The following is an 18,660-nucleotide window of genomic DNA, read 5'->3' on the forward strand; positions in this document are numbered from 1 at the left end:
CAAAACTTTAGTTTGAGGTAAAAGTAAAGCAACAATGGCTTCTAATAAACACCATTACTACTATGCAACGAAGAAAGAAAGCTCTAGCAGTGCTCCTGTGCACCTATTGCCTTTACTAAGATTAATTCAAACTTAATCATTCTCCCTAAACAATACTAATCCTTTACATTACGTCCTAATTAGAACCAATGACTATGGTTGAAATGCTAAGAACATTTAAGGGACAAGCTATCAGAAACTTGACCGGTTATGGAGCTGCTAGTGTAACATTAAGATTACAAATCTCTTGATGCTTGTTACCCAAGCAAGGAAAACATGCACTTCCACTTCATCAAAGAATGCCCTAAGAACAAATAGAGATGTAAAGAAAATGAGATGCTGAGGAAAAACTAGAGCAAAGCAAGTGAAAAGTATTACAGAACATTTTTATCTTTACAAACCAGTCTTCACCACATGTTCATAGCTTCTATTTCAAGGAAATCCCAATAAACAGATTAGCTCAACATGGAAATAGTGAAGATAACGCCCTAAACATCATCCAATGCCATGAGACATCAAGAGGAACGTTGCACCTTGACTAATAGTTCATGGAAAAACATGCGTTTTGTGACAGTAAATTAATTGGCAAAGGCAGCATTAGGCAAAATATTGCATGAATATCATTGAAGTTATTAGAAGAGTACCATAACAGAAGGTTTGAGGGCATAATTTAAAAAGCCTATGTGACTCTCAGATACAATGGCTGTACATTAGATCTTGTTGTAAATTAAACTAAGGTTATTAGAACATCATGCAACAATATACAAATGGGTTCAGAAGATACAAGATGCATTCTATAGAAAGCACTGCACAGCAGGTTGAAGAATCCCTAACCTTTTAGAATCTTGTTCATGCCACCAGCAGTGACTATAAAGTGTGCTAACAGTTCTTTGAACATTTACTCGGGGCAATAAGGTCAATTTAAAACCCCACCTTCTGATAGCTTCTTAAAAGCAGTTGTGCAAGGCCCCTCTGGTGCTAGCTTACCAGCACAAAACAAAAGCAAAACAAAACACACAGCTGCATAGACAATTCTTTGTCAAAAGACCTGAAGGGATGTTGTGCTGAATTATGTATGCTCAAACAAGGAAAAAGAATTACCTATGTATGCCACAGTTGCACCAGATGCTGCTCTTCCAAGAGCTGATAGAAAATAAAGTGCAATTACTACCTGTGCAACGAGATAAGAGCACATTAAACTATGAAAGAAGAATAAACTAAGAATGCAATATGCACCTACAATGGGGTTGAACTGACAAAAGTAGTTCAAGCTGAGCCACAGGCAGAACAAGACCAGCCAAACAAACAAACATTAGCACCATTGCATGCTAGAGGGATACATTAGAGTAAAATGGTATAAAAGCACAGCATTAGGGATGCAAAATAAAGATTCTCCAGATGCTGTTATGGATTTGGATAGAAGACCAAGAGATAAACATGAAGTAACTATTTGACTCCCTGATTTTAGGCAAAACAAGAAGAGGCTATCCTTACAACTCAACATGTGTTCAAAGACCTCACAATATCTTGACAAATGATTCAATAGTGACCCTCACAATGTTAGCTGATACTACAAGAATTTATCTCACCCTTATTTTGAGATGTATTCACATCTTTGAGTTCTTGCTACCTCCGGCTTTCCCTTGCAAGGAAGAGGCAATGCAAAAACTAACATTCAAACTCGTAGAAGATTGGCAATCAAAGCAACGAGATGATGTGCTAGACCAAGTGGAAACACTTTTCAAGCAGCTTGCTCAAAAAGAATGTGACATGATCGTCATCTAACTTCAGTGAGCCAGTAGAAGCAAACTCGGTGAGTAACCTGCCTATATTCAACCAACTTGACTTTCAAATCATCCCCTTCATTAATGGAAAACTCCTAAAGCTCAAAGTCAAGATTGATACATCGAGTGCAATCTCATGCCACATAGTGATCAATGAGATGACTCCAATGTTCAAATGCGAGGGGAAAATGATGTTATTGATAGTGGAGCTCAAGAAGCAAACCATGCATTAGCTCAGCATTGGTTGTGGCATTGTAGGCTTTTCATTGACGGATGTAATCAAGGTGAGCCATCGAGGGTCCCACATAGGCTCTAGACCAATGACTAGGTTACAAAGACCCTGAGATTCAAGCACTTGTTGCATGAAATTTGACCAAGTAGTAAAATTCAACCCGTTAAAACAAGTCTCGTCTATGAAGGCACTCTTGGCCATAGCAACAGGAGTGGTTTTGCTATAGGATAGGAACGGTGGATAGGGTGGGAAGAGTGGGGGAGTGGAGTACACTTGAAAATTATCTCAAGAGTGAAAATGGACTGACTAGGCATGGACATGGTGACTGCATGAGTAGCCCATGGAGGATAGATAGGGACATGTGGGACAGAGGATGGAAATCACTGCATGGGAGTGACCCATGGAGTGTGTGACGACGCATCATAAGCAAAGGATGGAAATCCTTGCATCTAAGAGGTTGATAGATGAGGAGGTGAGTATCCGAGAGAAGTGAGGGGGATACCCATCACTGTCGTTAAACCAGCCTTCCACCTCAGATAGGGTGGTAAATAACCTGATTTAGCATTAATTATAGCAAGCATAAAATTCACATAAACGGAATATACACACTTTACAACCTTGTTGACCCCAAAATTGACACCCCTTATGGTGTTTCCTTATCCTATATTGTAAATGGAAGGAGTACAACTGCGATCCTCTGATCTCCTCCACTATTCCAAGTGCCTCTTGCTGTCAAAATTAACCAACAAGCCTCCAAACCAATTTGCCCCTTGGTTTGCTTGGGGATTGGCCTTCACCTTGCTTCTTGAAAGACAAATTCAGCCCCGAATCTAATATTGGTTAGTTGGCCTCTTAAATCTCCTTGAAATCCCTCAATTTCAACTATTGGAATTCAAGTCCCAAGCCCTCAATTCTAAGCGCACATGCTAAACTGATCATAAACTGATACAAAAGTATAGTTTATGTGCCTGAGTAAAACTCATACTCATCTACATACATCTCACAGTGACTAGTACACTAAGTAGTGACCTCATGGCAAATATACTCTTAACACAATACCTTGGATGCATACTGAATACATTCAAGATTCACTACATATGAGAGCTCCCCAAAACTCGTGGAGTGGAAGTGCTACCTTCCCCTTGAGCATCAAGCAATGCTCCAAACCCCTACTCTGCTGAACTTGATTGAGCCCATGAACCGAAGTTAGCTCTAATTGAAAGGCATCTTGGTAAAGTTGCAACAACTAAGGATGGACTACTAAGCCATCCTCTTCCATCAACTTTACATCTATTGGTGAAACAATGCTAAAGCTTCACCAAGAAGCATATGGAAACTTTATGGGTTCAAAAAGCTCACAAACTAAGGACCATTTGCCAATTGCATAAACATTTTAGCTGCTGTCAATAGCAAATCTTTAAAACAATCATCAAATTCCTCTTGCTCTTGTTGGAAATCAGCTTCAAGAGACCTACAAGGACCCACCTCTTGTACAATTCCCTCAGCCGTCCCAAGGTAAACAAATGTGCTCACTTGCAAGTGTGAATAAGGCACAGCATTAAAGGGTGGCATTCTCCCTAACAATGTATCAAGGTGCAAAGTGGCATTCACCTAAGGATAGATGACATGGGATGTACACAAAGACAAGAACCTAGGAGCAAAGATGGAAGACCCAACTCCCACTGTGCTGGATGCAAAAGTGGAGTACAATCCTAAATAATTAAATACAAAAGAAAGAGATTTAAGAGATGTGGGTGGGACAAGAGGAAAGTGTGAAAGAGAAGTGTCATTTCCATACTCAAAAGAAACATAAGATATAGTTTCAAGTATACGTGTAGATAGTATATCTACATATAGAGCCTCTTCAATTAAAATTGACACACTCTAAATGTTATGCAGGTCCTACATACCGAAAGGACAAACAAGAGAGGGTTTGATTCATATGACTCAAGGGGTTATATAAACCTAACATTCGACCTAGCTAAGATGAAAAAAATGCCATATGTCCTCCTTGATCAGAGAGGTGACCAGTCTCAACAACTGGTTCGGATGTAGTTGAAAAGCTAGTAAGAGAGAGAGAAAGCTAGGTCATACTTGTTACACATGAATTCTTCAAACTCCTCATCTATCATGAAGCCAAGAAAAGAAGAAGAAAGTAAATGTGAAGATGAAGTGTCATCTTTCAGGTCGAGTCCATAATGCCTCCTCAAGGGATCATGTGACCTAAATGAGAGTGTACTTCCTTGATTAGCTAAAAAGATAGATAAAAGTACAACTAAGGTTTGGGTCTAAGGTTGACCTAACCACACTTCCACCAACTAACTAGAGTTAGCTTTATTTACTCTAGAGCCTAGTATCACTACTTTAATATACTAAGACATTAGATCTACATGTGACACCATACATTTACAATTTAATACATATCCACATCACAAATTGCATTGGACACTGCCCAAAATTGGCAAATTCTACACCCCCTATAATGTCAATATGATGAAGTACAAGGAAGATCAATCACCAAAGGGTCGTAAGTTCAAGGACTTCCAAAAAGCCTCAATCTTCTCACATGATATTACTTTGGTAAAAATGTCTACAACATTTTTTTGTGTAGGAACATATATTAAGTTGATCTCCCCTACTTAACATCTTTCTCTGACCTAATGATAGCGAACCTCAATGTGTTTCGTGTGAGCATGAAACACAAGATTTTATACTACTACAATAGCACTTTGACTATCAAAGAAAATGGGTGTAGAACCCTCCAATGAGATCTATAGATCAACCAACGATCTAGGCACATACACATTCAACTGTTGTTGTGAAAGCTGCCCTGTACTTAGCCTCATAAGACAAGGTAGTCATTGTAGGTTGTTTCTGTTAGCGATATCAGTCCCTGGCCGTACAGGCAGACTGGTCGGACTGACCAGTCGGACTGCCACATGGCAGTCTGACCTGTACTGGTCAGTCGGCTGCATTCTGGGCGCATTCTAGCTGGCTATTTATAGCCGATATTCTGCACAGTCTTCCACACTTTTCTGATTGCAGATTACAGGCTGGAGATTCGTGCAGACTGCAGCGTACTTCGAGGTGGACAGCAGGTTGCATCGTCGACGTGGAGACACGCAGTCCCGCGCACTGCGCCCGTGTACATATCTGCATATCTTTGTATACAGCACACTTTATACAGCAGATCTTCATCTTCCACTGTCTCTTTCTCTCTCTCTCCTCTCTGCGTTCTCTCCCTCTCTCAGTCTTGGTCCCACGCTTCCGCATCGTTGCACTCTGACATGGTATCAGAGCAGTGAAGAAGGACTGACTGAGTGAAGAACCTACCTGAAGAGGAGATTCCATCGCGACACAAGGCTACATTTCCAGCGTTCAAGGGCGAGCGGGAGGGCTGCGCATCGGAACAAGGCTGAAGCGAGCGTGGGCACGCGGGAAAGGAGTCCAGTTGGTGGATTTGCTGCTGTTTACTGCTGTTTGAAGAGTAGGAAGGCTGAGTTTTCAACTTTCAAGTGCAGGTTTTACTTTTGCATCGCCTCCGGCAGGTGAAGAAGGTTCGGGACGCGGAAGAAAGAGCCCTAGCAGGCTGCGTTTTCACAATCAGAGGGGGCTGCTTTTGCGTTTGTAAAGGTATTACAGGTAAAGATGTCTACAGAGATCAACTTGGAGTTCCAAATGATCATGGATCGGAAGGTGCCTATCTTACTGGCTCTTCCCGCAGATCAAAAGCTCGATGGCGACAATTACCGCATCTGGCGCGTGATGATGTTGGCCGTCCTTGAGTCTTACAATTCGGCGGAGCTTGTACAGGAGGAGATCGACCAACCCTCGGTAAGAGATGAGTCCAAACTCTCTTTCAATACTCGTGCGGAGTTGGCCAAGGCTCAGCCTCATTGGGACAAACTGAATGCCCGGATTCGTTCTTTTCTTTTTCTGTCTTGTACTACAGCCGTGATAGCCCACATCGAGCACTTGACGGTGGCTCGAGAGATATGGCTAGAGCTTGACCAGATGTATAACTGAATGACCCTTATGAAGCGGGTTTCTTTGGAGGTGCAGATGCGGACCTTGTCCATGAACAAGTCTTCTTCGTTGCGGGAGCACATCAACAAGCTTAGACAACTTCAGATGCAGGTTCAAAATGCGGGGAAGCCGATCTCCTCCGAAGACATGGCGATCACACTCTTGTCCCAATTGCCGCCACGATTCGGTGCCTTCTACTCCGCCCTTATTGCTTCGGGCGTGAGTCTACTCTTCGGTGGGAAGAGTTGGTTCCTATGGTCCTAGACCAAGAGGAACAACTGAAGGGACAGCATGCTTCCAAGTCGGAAGCCTTGACAGGTCAAGCTTCTTAGAAAAAGAGGAAGGACCAAAAGAAGAAGAAGAAGGACAAGTCAAAGAAGGACAAGGAAAAAGAATCCACATGCCATATTTGTGGTAAGACCGGCCATTGGAAGAAGGATTGCCCCGACAAAGACAAGAAGGACACCAACAAGAAGGACATGAAGGATTCTGGAGCGGTGGCTGCACCTTCATCAGCTGCGTTTCTTCATCTAGCAGTCATTGAGGACTCTACATCGACGGCTTCTGATGCTGCGATGACAGCTCTCCAAGCTCGAGAGTGGATCGTTGACAGTGGTGCCTCCTGGCACATGACTCCTTCATTAGTTGGTGTTGCCCAGTTGCGACCTTCGCGTGGGTTGATTCTCATCGGAGATAGCTCTTCGGTGTCTATTGCAGGACGGGGTGAGATGCAACTTATTCCAGATGGACGTGGTGGTACCCATACCTCAGAGGTCTTGCATGTGCCAGGTTTGGGGTATCATCTACTTTCGGTCCATAAGATTTGTTCACTTGGACTTTTGGTGGAGTTTGACAGTGATTCGGTGCGAGTTCTTGATCGTGGGTCAAGGAAAGTTCTCTCATCAGGATATGAGGAGAACGGCATCTACAAATTGACGTCTTCTACCGCTCTCCCTACTCTTCTTCTTACCTCTCAGACACAGTCAGAGCTATGGCATGCTCGGTTTGGTCACCTCAACTATGATTATCTTCGGAGGGCGTCACGTGAACGGCTTGTTCGAGGGTTGCTGGACATAGTGGTGAGCCAGCAACCATGCGTCTCTTGCATTCGTGGGAAGCAGCATAGGGATGCGATTCCCAACAAAGCTTCACGGCGGTCTACTTCCCCGATGGAGCTTGTATCTACGGATCTTTGTGGCCCTATGAGGAACGAGTCCTTGAAAGGGAGCTCGTACTTCATGTTCATCGTAGATGACTACAGCAGGATGACTTGGGCCTATTTCTTCGCGTTGAAGTCGAAGGCTTTCTCCCACTTCAAGGATTGGCTTCTCTTTGAGGAGAACCGATCCGGCCGGCGATTGAAGACCTTGCAATCCGACAAGGGTGGTGAATTTGTTTCTAATGAGTTTGCTCGTTTGTGTGCAAATAAAGGTATTCACCAGGAGTTTGCTAACACCAATACTCCTTAAGAAAATGGCATTCTTGAACGGAAGAACCGAAGTGTGATCGAGATGGCACGCACCATGATGGAGCACCGACAGACACCTCAGTTTCTGTGGGTCGAGGCTGTGGCTACTGCAATTCACATCCTTAACCGATCCCCCACTTCGGCCGTTGATGGGATGACACCTTTTGAGGCTTACTTTGAGACTAAGCCCGATGTTTCTTATTTTAGGGTTTTTGGGTGTAATGCCTATGTTCACATCCCCAAGACTCATCGTGATAAATTTCAAGCAGCTTCCCGAAGACAGGTGTTTGTTGGCTACAGCTCTCAGTCCCAAGGCTATCGTTTGTATGATCCCGTCAAGCGGGATGTGTACACCACTCGAGATGTGCGGTTCGTGGAGGTTTCGGCTGTGGTAGCGGGTGAGGAGCATCCCGTTCTTGGAGATCCAGGGAAGAGTTGGGCTCCCGAGACAGTTCCTTTAGAGCCCACGTCTTTTGATTCTGATTCTGTTTCCGATACAGAGTCTACTGTTCCACCAGTCACCCCCGACGAGTTACCACCGGTGGATATTCCAGAGTCTTCAGCTAATGGAGAGAGACGAGGAGAGGTCCGGCCTCCTCCTCGTTGGGCCCGTGACACACTACGGAGCTTGTTTGCTCTAACTATTGTTTGATGACCCGTGTTATGCTGGATCGAGAGCCCACCTCCGTGAAGGAGGCTTTACAATCCGCACCATGGAAGAAAGCTATGGAAGCCGAGTTGGAGGCTATTGAGAGGAATGGCACTTGGTATCTCGTGCCTTGCCCCTCGAATAAGAAGGTGATTGGCGTCAAATGGGTCTTCAAGACCAAGTACCTTAGCGATGGTTCTTTGGACAAGCATAAGGCTCGCCTTGTTACTAAAGGTTTTGCACAGCACCCAGGGATTGATTGTCATGACACTTTTCCCCCCATTGCTCATATGGCGACTATTCGAGCTGTTCTTGCCTTGGCTGGCCATAGGAGATGGCCTGTCTACCAATTGGATGTGAAGTCAGCCTTCCTCAATGGTGATTTGAAGGAGGAGATCTATGTAGAGCAACCTCCTGGGTTTGGATCTTCAAATGGGCAGATCTACAGATTAAAGAAGGCCTTGTATGGCCTCAAGCAGGCTCCGCGTGCATGGAACGAAAAGATTGATTCGTTCCTTCAGTCACAATTGGAATATCGGCGTTCCAAGGCCGGTCCGCAACTTTATGTACACACTTCCACGGCTAGTTGTGTGCTTTTTGTATTGTATGTTGACGATTTGATTGTCACAAGTGATCATGCACAGAAGGTCAAAGAGACGAAGGCAGCTTTACATCAGGCGTTCGAGATGACGGACTTGGGTCTACTCCACTTCTTCTTGGGCCATGAGATTTATCAATCTCAGAGGGGGATTTTCATCTCTCAGTAGAGATATGTACAGGAGCTCTTGGTTTTTTTGCGATGGAGGATTATCAGACCATTTCTACTCCTATGGATCCAAACTGGAAGGCCACTTCACATTCAGATTCTCCCTTGGCGGATGCTTCCCGCTATCGTCAATTGATTGGATCATTGATTTGGCTCCTCAACACTCGTGTTGATCTTTGTTTTGCTATTGGTCTATTGACAGGATTCATGAGTGAACCTCAGACGGTGCATTGGCAGGCTGCCCAGAGGATACTTTGGTATTTGAGGGGGACATCTGACTTAGGGATTCATTATCCCGCAGGCACAGGTGGTTCAGATCTTCTACTCGCAGGTTGGAGCAACTCGGATTGGGCTGGCGATGTGGACCACAGGCGGTCTACTACAGGCTACTATTTTACATTGGGTGCAGATATTATCTCATGGAGTAGCAAGAAGCAGCCCACAGTAGCCCTTTCATCTACTGAGGCAGAGTATCGAGCCGCGTCTTCCACCACATGTGAGGCTGTGTGGCTTCGGAGATTGTTGGAGGAGCTTGGCTGCCCCCAAACTCATCCTACTTTGCTGCAATGCGACAATGAGAGTTGCATTGCCTTCGCACGGAATCCTGTTTTCCATGCCCGGATGAAGCACATAGAGATCCAGTACCACTTCATCAGAGAGAAGCTTCTGGATGAGACCATAGCTGTGGAGTACTGCAAGACGGAGGACAATCTTACAGATTTGTTTACGAAGGCGCTTCCCCAGGCTCTACTTCGGAGACATGCCAGATCCCTCAGGCTTCTGCCCCGTCCAGGCTCTAAGAGGGGATGTTAGCAATATCAGTCCCTGGCCGTACAGGCGGACTGGTCGGACTGCCACATGGCAGTCCGACCTGTACTGGTCAGTCGGCTGCATTTAATGCAGCCGACCTACTTTTCCGGGCACATTCTGGCTGGCTATTTATAGCCAATATTCTGCACAGTCTTCCACACTTTTCTATTTGCAGATCACAGGCTGGAGATTCGTGCAGACTGCAGCGTACTTCGAGGTGGACAGCAAGTTGCATCGTCGAGGTGGAGACACGCAGTCCCGCGCACTACGCCCGTGTACATATCTGCATATCTTTGTATACAGCACACTCTATATAGCAGATCTTCATCTTCCACACACACACACACACTCTCTCTCTCTCTCTCTCTCTCTCTCTCTCTCTCTCTCTCTCTCTCTCTCTCTCTGTGCGTTCTCTCTCTCAGTCTTGGTCCCACGCTTCCACATCGCTGCACTCTGACAGTTTCTTACTAAGCCATGAAATGCATGAATAACCCAAAAATGAATAGCGTCCACTAGTAGATTGCCAAATGTCTAAGTCACCAGCCCAATCTAAATCATTATACACCTATAGTTGCAAGTCTCACCCCTTGTAAAATAGTAATGTATATGTTTGAGTACCTTGCAAATAGCAAAAGATCCACTTGACAGCTTGCTAATGTACTGTCCATGGGCTATGCATAAACCTACTTACCTGAGATACTACAAATTGTATGTCAAGGCGGGTGTTGCAAAGATAAATAAGACTGGTTGTAAATTGCAACATCAAATACCTCACTAGCATTATGCATGGACAGCTTCATCCTCGCTCCATCAAAGTGCTCATAGGTTTACAATCTTGCCTGTTGAACCTATGCAAAAGCTTGTCCACATATTGTGACTATGACATGATGATACCACACTAAGTTTGCATGAATTGAATCACTACTACATGCAAACCATGATCAATTAATTGTTGATCAAGGGTATGTGGAGCAATAGTAGCTTGCTCTAATACATCTGTTCAGACATTTACAACAGGCTTGGATCCCAAAGCAAGAGATAGAAGACCTTCCAAAACATCACCCAAATCACATGTGGCTGACATTTCAAATTGGTCATGTGAAAAGCCTACATTTTCACCAAAGATAACATCCCTACTGACAAAAACTTTGCAAGTGCGTGAATCATAAAACCGATAGCCTTTACTTCCGAGCTCTAGCCAATAAAGATACATTTAAAGGCCTTATCATCGAGCTTTCCACAAAGCTCTTTTGGCATGTAAGCATAGGTAATACATCCAAATATATGAAAGTAGTCAACCTTCAGTTTCCTCTCATCCCATGCCTCAAAAGGAGTGACAGTCTTAAATGCCTTTGTCAAAGCACAATTCAGCACACGATTAGCGCATTGAAGGCCCTCAAGCCAAAATTTATGTTGCAGCCCCTTACTTTATAGCATACATCTTCTCATCTCTATGAGTATCCAATTCTTTCTTTCAACAACACCATTCTATTCACGAGTCATCCTCACAGTAGCCTAACGTGTGATACCATTCTCAAGCAAGAATGTCTCAAATACGCGAGACATGTATTCCCCCCCTCTAAGCATACAAAGTGTCAGCACTCTTAAACCTATTTCAGCCTTAACTTTACAACCAAGTGTTTAAAGTACATGAATAATTCAAATTTTGCCTTGAGACCATACACCCACCTATATCAAGAGTACTCATCTATGAAGGTGATAAAATATAGATGATCCTCTCATGTCTGCATGGGACCACACACATTGAAGTGTATAAGCTGCAACTTACAAACAGCATGCATTGCACCATACTCTTGAAAGGCAAAAAGATGACATCATTCACATGTATAGGGAGGTGGGGTCACAACAAGAGGCAAGGCATCCACCATTTGCCAATGTAGAAGCATTATCAAACTGTGAAAAATCATGTGAACATAAAGGACATGTCATAGCTCCACATTTTGCATAGCGGATATGAGTTTGCTCTATGCCAAAGCATCATGAGATCTCTTCTAATATATATCCAATAAGAAAAGGTCCTTATACAAGGTGCCTAACAACCGAACAGTATAATCAAGCTCTCTGTCTCTAACAATGCACTTGTCATCTTCAAAGATGACCTAAAAGCCTTGCTTATTGAATGCCGAAATTGACAAGTGACTTTTAGTAATCCTAGGCACAAACAATACATCCACAAGCATGAAGTCTAATCCATATGCAGTATAATCAACACTAAACCAATGCCATAGACATCATAGCTAGAGTTATTCGCCCATGTAACTCTCTTCCCACAAGGGCTGAATGCATAGATGTAAACAAACACTTCTCTAAAGTGATGTGCCTAGAGGCCCCATTGTCAAAGTATCATGTATGTTACTTGCCTTTGGCTATACTTTTGAACCCAAAGAGCATAGCTACATCACCTGATCTCATAGCCACATTCTTCAGAGTCTATTCCTCCTACAACAAGATGCCGGTCAAATCCACGAATGTAAGCGACTATTGTGCCCCCCCCAAAGATAAATCAAGTGAAGTAAAAACCAAGATAAAACTTTGGGAGAGAGTTTAGGGTCATGTTAATCATGTCCTCATTGGTCAGCACCTCATCATTATTCAGCAACTACTCTCACAAATCCTGAATGTAAGTTATTTGAGAAGCATATGAGATGGGCAAACTCTCTCAATGTTTCACTCAAATTGTGCATATTGATGGCAAAAGAAATGTGGTGGCTGATGCACTATCAAAGGAAGCCTCCAATTTCAACAGTTACTATGGTCTATCACACCAAGTTGAATGCCATAAAAGATGAATATGCTATTGATTTGGACTTTGCTAATGTTTATGATCAGCTTTGCAATGGCCAAAAGCATGTGCATTATGTGCTTAGAGGTGGCTTTTTTATGATGCATAGACAGTGATGTATCACAAAGTAATTGAGGCCCAAAAGTGATGATAGGAAGTCATGCTCCTATAATGAAGGCAATGGAGTACTTTTTCTATTGGCCAGCTTTGAGACATGATGTAGATCTGTTTTTACGCCTGTCAAAAGGTCAAGCATGATAGGGCAAAAGATGTCAGGTTTATTGCAATCCTTGCCTATACCTGATAGGCATTGGCAGAACGTTGCTATGGACTTTATCTTTGATTTTCCTAGGACACCTACAAGGAATGATGGGATATGGACTATCACTTGTAAGTTCAGTAAGCATGCCCATTTTGTTCCAGTGAGAAAGCGAATAAAGGTTGATCATACGACACGATAATTTCTACATCATGTGTTTAAATATCATGGCATGCAAGAGTTCATCATTAGTAATTGAGATCCGTGTACTTTGTTTTGGAAGGGATTGTTTGGACCACACTGAAATTTTATTCGTCCTTCTATACACAAACAAATGGTCAATCCTATTGGGTGTAAACGTATAAAGCCCCTTCGACTGTAAACTCCCACGTGTATAAACATATGGATGTGAACAAACCCTTTACTTGTACCCTAACGTATAAATATATTTTTATTCTTTGTATACCGTGCAACACATTGGTACACTCTAACACAATTCTCTGAGCTCTCTACTCTATCTCTTTGCTCACTCCAAGCTCGCATTCTAGTCAACACTCAAGTGCAACAAACGGGTGTCAGAGCTGAATGGTTCATGCAAGCCATAGGCAATAGTCGCTAGTTGCAAGCTCAACGGGACAACCACAATTGTCAGATCCAGGTGACAAGCAGGCGAGAAGCAGGCGAGCAGACAAGCGAGAAGTAGGCAAGTCGATGGGGTCCGCGACAAGAGACTGAGGCTGCGCGTGGTAGGGACTACTCGCAAAGTGAGGCAGACAGTCGATAAGGACCAACGTGACAGACACCAGGCGTAATTGGCCAGGCAACGAGACTGCTGTGTGACCGGCGACAAGGTACTGCACCAATCGACATGCCATCATGCAATGTTGCTGCACAGACGACGGGCAAGTCAACGGCCCAATATCTTTCTCTTAAAATCACAAATTTTTCAATCTGATTTATTTTCCCTCATGCGGATTGATCCGAGAAAACCACCAAAAAATATTTATCTAACACTTTGTTGATTTTTTGTACATTTGGAGGTTTGAAATAAAAAAGAGGGTGGGAACAACCTCTTGGGAAATCCAAGAAATCATTGGATGGAAATATTTCATGGACCGGTTTACCAAGGGGAGGTGAAGAGTAAAAATCAATGGAGGAAGGTAAAGGGAAAATGTGTAATGTGAAAAGAAAAGACATGAAATGGATTTGGAGCCATCCAAAGGGCATGTGAGGCTCATAATGTCATGGCTTTGGAGCCTTATGATAATTCAAACAAATGGGACCCTTCTTGGAAGCATTAGTAGAAGAAAAATCATACACATTATTTTGTAAGATTTTTTAAAAATACTTCCACTCCGATCCAAAAAAACTTATTCAACATGAAAGTTGTAGCGCGTAAGCTAAAATTTCGACTGGTATTTTTTTATAATTTTTTAGAGCTACGATTCGGGAGATATGGCCAAAATAGTAGACGCCAATTTTTTCCAACTACGGCGGAGATCACCTCCCAATTTCATACACACCCACACTTTCTTTCCCACACTTAACACTTCCATAAAACATCATTCATTAGACTCCCAACCCTTTCCTCTCTTTTCTCCTCTCTCTCTCAAGCTAATAAACCATTAGAATTCCTCTCCTAAATCACCCTCAAATCATTCTTAATTGTAGTAGTAATGCATGAATTCTCACTACTCTCTCTCCATTATTACTAGATATAATCTTATTTTATGAAGATTCTCTATATTTTTTATAGGAGAGCTCTTGGACTCAAGCTATGGGGGGAGAATGGAGACAATTCAACTATGATGGAACTTGATTAAGTACAAATTGGTCAACAAAACATCTAGATGGAGCTTCCACATTGGTGGAACCGCCTTGATGTAGCTTTTGTGATGTTAATTCCTATTCTATCTTAACCTCCTCCCTAAACACCCTCAAGGCCTAAAGAAAGAGGCCTTTTTCTTTGTAATTTGCAAAAAAAAAAGAGAGCCAAGAGGCATTCTTCAGCCCTATTGAGCCTTCCTCATTCTCTCTCATGAGCTTATGCAGTTCATTCCCTTACTATAGCATATGCATGCTCTACATTGTAATAAGCCCATGCTATTAGTATCCATATTGTGTATATTGGTTATGTCTTGAGGGTTCTCCATCTCTTGTGCCCTCTTAAGTTTTATTGATTCATCTATTATTTGTAGTTCTCTCTCTCTCTCTCTCTCTCTCTCTCAGTTTTCCTCTCTTCTCCCTCACAAGCTCCTCCACCTTTTACATAGCGTCCTAGTCCGCTCTTCCATGACTAGGTGGTGCCCTTACCTCATTCACTTTGTGGCAGAAGGGAGTTTGGCATAGTATAGAGGCTGCCATACCGAATTTCCTTCGTCATAAATTGGTGCCCCCCCTGAGGACATTCTCATCCACAATTCTCTACCTCCTTATACGGGACGATACAACACATAGTGATGCATCCTCTACAACAAGTGCTCCAAATGGCTCTTCTCCAACGCCTTCACCAACTCTTTTTGAAGCTGGTCGAAGTCCACAACTCCCACAATGGTCTCCCAAGGAAGCCCAAGAAAGGAAGTATGCCTCTGGATAACGGTACGTATACGGGTAAAAGGTGTTCACCATAGAAATTCCATTCTCTCACAACAGAAAAAATCATGTTGCCATCAATTGCTAGGTTTTCATAATCGTGGTGAGTATTTTGCAAACAAAGTGAAGGTTCTTTCGAGAGATTCTCGTCTCCAAATCATCAAATCTCTCTCTTTCTCTAGCCTAATCCACATCAAAGGAGGACAACTATGCATGAACGGTGTGGAGTTTTGTAGAGATGCAAAGTATGGAGACTACCTTCAACTATTGCTAGCTCGAAGCTTGGGTGTGGTTGAAAAGATGGCCATCACACCTTATGAAATATATCTCGCCGAGGATAAACACACTAAGGCAAGAACAATCACTGGTGAGTAAATTCTCTGTATAGCAAAGTTTGTGGGTTCCAGAAAAAAACACTCTAGAAAAATCCTTCATAATTCAAGAAAGTGCATTCCCTCTACTCCCTTAAGTAGTCTCCACTTATGAATAATAAGAATGGCCCGAATTTCTACACCTTCCACTCTGTACAAAACATCCAAGTTAAGGTATGCATCAGTAGGAAGATTTTCTTCCAGCACTGTCTTGTCATGACTTTGAGACTGAAAGATTAAGGGAGATTCTTGTATCACCAGAACCTATAATCTTCCCAATGCTAGACTACAATACATCCTTCAATGTACATGTCTTTATTTTATTATAATAGTTTTTCATGAATCACCTCGAGTTGTATGGACCAATCCAACCTCTTGCTATGCAAACTGTGCATATTGTAGCCAGCACAAAGCTTAGATTCCAAGGCATTATTAGAAGCATACTCGGGCTTAGACATCTTGCTGAAATCAATACATCTGTGAACCCATTCATCCTTCCCCTCATAAAATACAACTTAAGTCTAGACGTATTCATCTTTGTACTCTACTAAGGCAACACGGCATTTCCAAGCTTCTTTGGACGCAATGGAAAAAATACAGTGGATTTTTTTGACAACCTTGAGATGGCCTTCGTTGTCTCTGGGAGAGATGATGAAGCATTAAAGTTGAGGGCTTTTCCTTTGGTACTCAAGGAAGAAGCTAGAATGTGGTTCCAAACTCTAAATCCGGCCCAAAGAGCTGAATGGGAGGGATTGAATGCAGCTTTCTTGCAGAGATTTCAACAAACTAACTCAGTTAAAGAGTTATGGCAACGGCTTTTCGCTCTCCATCAAAGTAATCCTTATGGTTATGCAACTTATGAGAAAGGGTTTTTGAAACAGTGGTCAGACTTACTAAATCTTGGTGAGAGAGCTCCAAACTGCCTTCAAAAGGATCGATTTATTTCAGGTTTGAACCCCTTGCTCAGAGAGAAGGTAAAGGTGAAATTTTCAAACACTTTTGAAGATGCTTTGAAAATCACTAGGAAAAAAAATCGAAAGATTCTCTACCAAGCCCAAGCCAGCCAAGTAATTTTGAGAAACAACATCACAACTATGGAGGCCTCTCAAGTTCCCCTGAATGTATCTAATGCACCAGGCCTTGTTAGAGGTAAAGAAGACATGATCCAACAAATAAACAATCTTACTAATCAACTAGAGGGTTTGAGAGTGAATCTTGTGCAAGATGCAAGAAGACCTATCGAGGGGAATGGTGGAAATCGACCACAAATGCGGTGACAAGCAAGGTAGATGTGTTATAACTATGGAGAAAATGGACATGGCATGTACAATTGTCCTCACCCTAGAAGATATGATCACCCTGCCAGAGGTCCTTGACAACAAGTAAGCCCTCCTCGTGCTAGGACTCAAGAGCAAGAGCAGTCACGACCTGCAATTTTACAACCACCTTATGTTCAAGCTGAAACCCCTCATGTTCAACCCAATGTTAATGTCATAAAAATAGAGAAGGTGGTTAGGGATAGAAGGCTCCAAGAAGAAATAGCGAGAGGTAAGATGAAGGTAGATCTAGTAGAAACCATGCCTGTCAAGCAGGTACGTGTCCAAACTGAGGCAAGCAAGGAAGCAATCAATGAGGCAAGTACATCACGGACACTTAGAGATGAAGGGAAAAAGAGAAAGACTCGAACTAGGTCTAAAATTGATATCTCTGACTTTCCTTTGGGTTCTCGAACACAACCTTATGATCTCATAGCAGATGTGAGCTCTCAAGGGCCAAAAATTACTTGGCCACAACTACTTCATGCCTCTCTAAAGCTACGACGACAATGGTTAAAAAATGGTAAGCACAAGGGCAAGGCAAGGTAAAATGGTTAGTGCAATCAAGGCATATGATCTCAAAGATATAGTGCATTTAGTGGAGGCTCAAATCAAAGGTCAACGGATTCAAAAAACATACATTGATAGTGGAACAGAGGTTTTGTCCTGACAGAAAAGCTTATGCATCAATTAGGCTTAGAAGTAATGGAATCCTCAACCTTTAGGGCAAAGATAGCCAACAATGATGCGGTCACATGTGTGGGTGTAGTGAAAGCTTTGAGAATTTCTGTTTTTGGAATCACTGCAACAATGGATGTTTATGTGATGCCGGTAAAGGGAGAAGGATATCCCCTCATCCTAGGGAGACCTTGGCTTATGGGCATTGGAGCTAGGCAAGATTGGGCAACAGGGGATCTGGAGTTGAGACCACGTAAAGTGGATGGCCACGATCAAAAGGTGGTTTACAACTTGAAGAGTGGGCATCAAGAGAACCTTGAACTAGAAACGTATGTCGATGAGTGGAGCTCAAGTGGATGTTCCTCATCGGTAGAAGAGGAAGAGAGTTCAAGTGGAGAAAGCGATAGCACTCTAAAAGTTATGGGCGTCACCTCAAAGGAAACCTACCTCATCAAAAGACAACCCAAGAATCCAAGGAGAAGATGTGTGGAATGCTAGCCTAGAGAAGATGATATCCAAGAATATAAAGGATAAACTTTTAGAGTGCTATCGCTCTCTCCACTTGAACTCTCTTCCTCTTCTACCGATGAGGAACATCTACTTGAGCTCCACTCATCGACATACGTTTCTAGTTCAAGGTTCTCTTAACGCCCACTCTTCAAGTTGTAAACCACCTTTTAATCGTAGCCACCCACTTTACGTGGCCTTAACTCCAGATCCCTTGTTGCCCAATCTTGCCTAGCTCCGATGCCCATAAGCCAAATTCTCCCTAGGATGAGGGGATATCCTTCTCCCTTTACTGGCATCACATAAACATCCACTGCTGCAGTGATCCCAAAAAAAAAAACTCTCAAAGCTTTCACTACA

At 42.9% G+C, this 18,660-nt stretch overlaps 1 protein-coding gene across 1 annotated transcript in view; it reads right to left on the minus strand.

Moving 5' to 3' along the window:
• Positions 1–624: 624 nt before the first annotated feature.
• Positions 625–18,660, minus strand: part of LOC148019786 (reticulon-like protein B23) — a 51,999-nt gene continuing 33,963 nt past the window's right edge. The window contains exons 3-4 of the mRNA XM_087699948.1: positions 1,141–1,210; positions 625–1,059 (exon numbers count right to left, since the gene is read on the minus strand). Coding sequence (XP_087556074.1) covers positions 956–1,059; positions 1,141–1,210 — 174 coding nt within the window. The 3' untranslated portion in view covers positions 625–955. The remainder of the gene's footprint in view (positions 1,060–1,140; positions 1,211–18,660) is intronic.

This window comes from Lygodium microphyllum, chromosome 19 (genome assembly GCF_053477565.2).
Source record: "Lygodium microphyllum isolate KBCC chromosome 19, Lygodium_microphyllum_v1.1.10, whole genome shotgun sequence".
Lineage (NCBI taxonomy): Eukaryota > Viridiplantae > Streptophyta > Polypodiopsida > Schizaeales > Lygodiaceae > Lygodium > Lygodium microphyllum.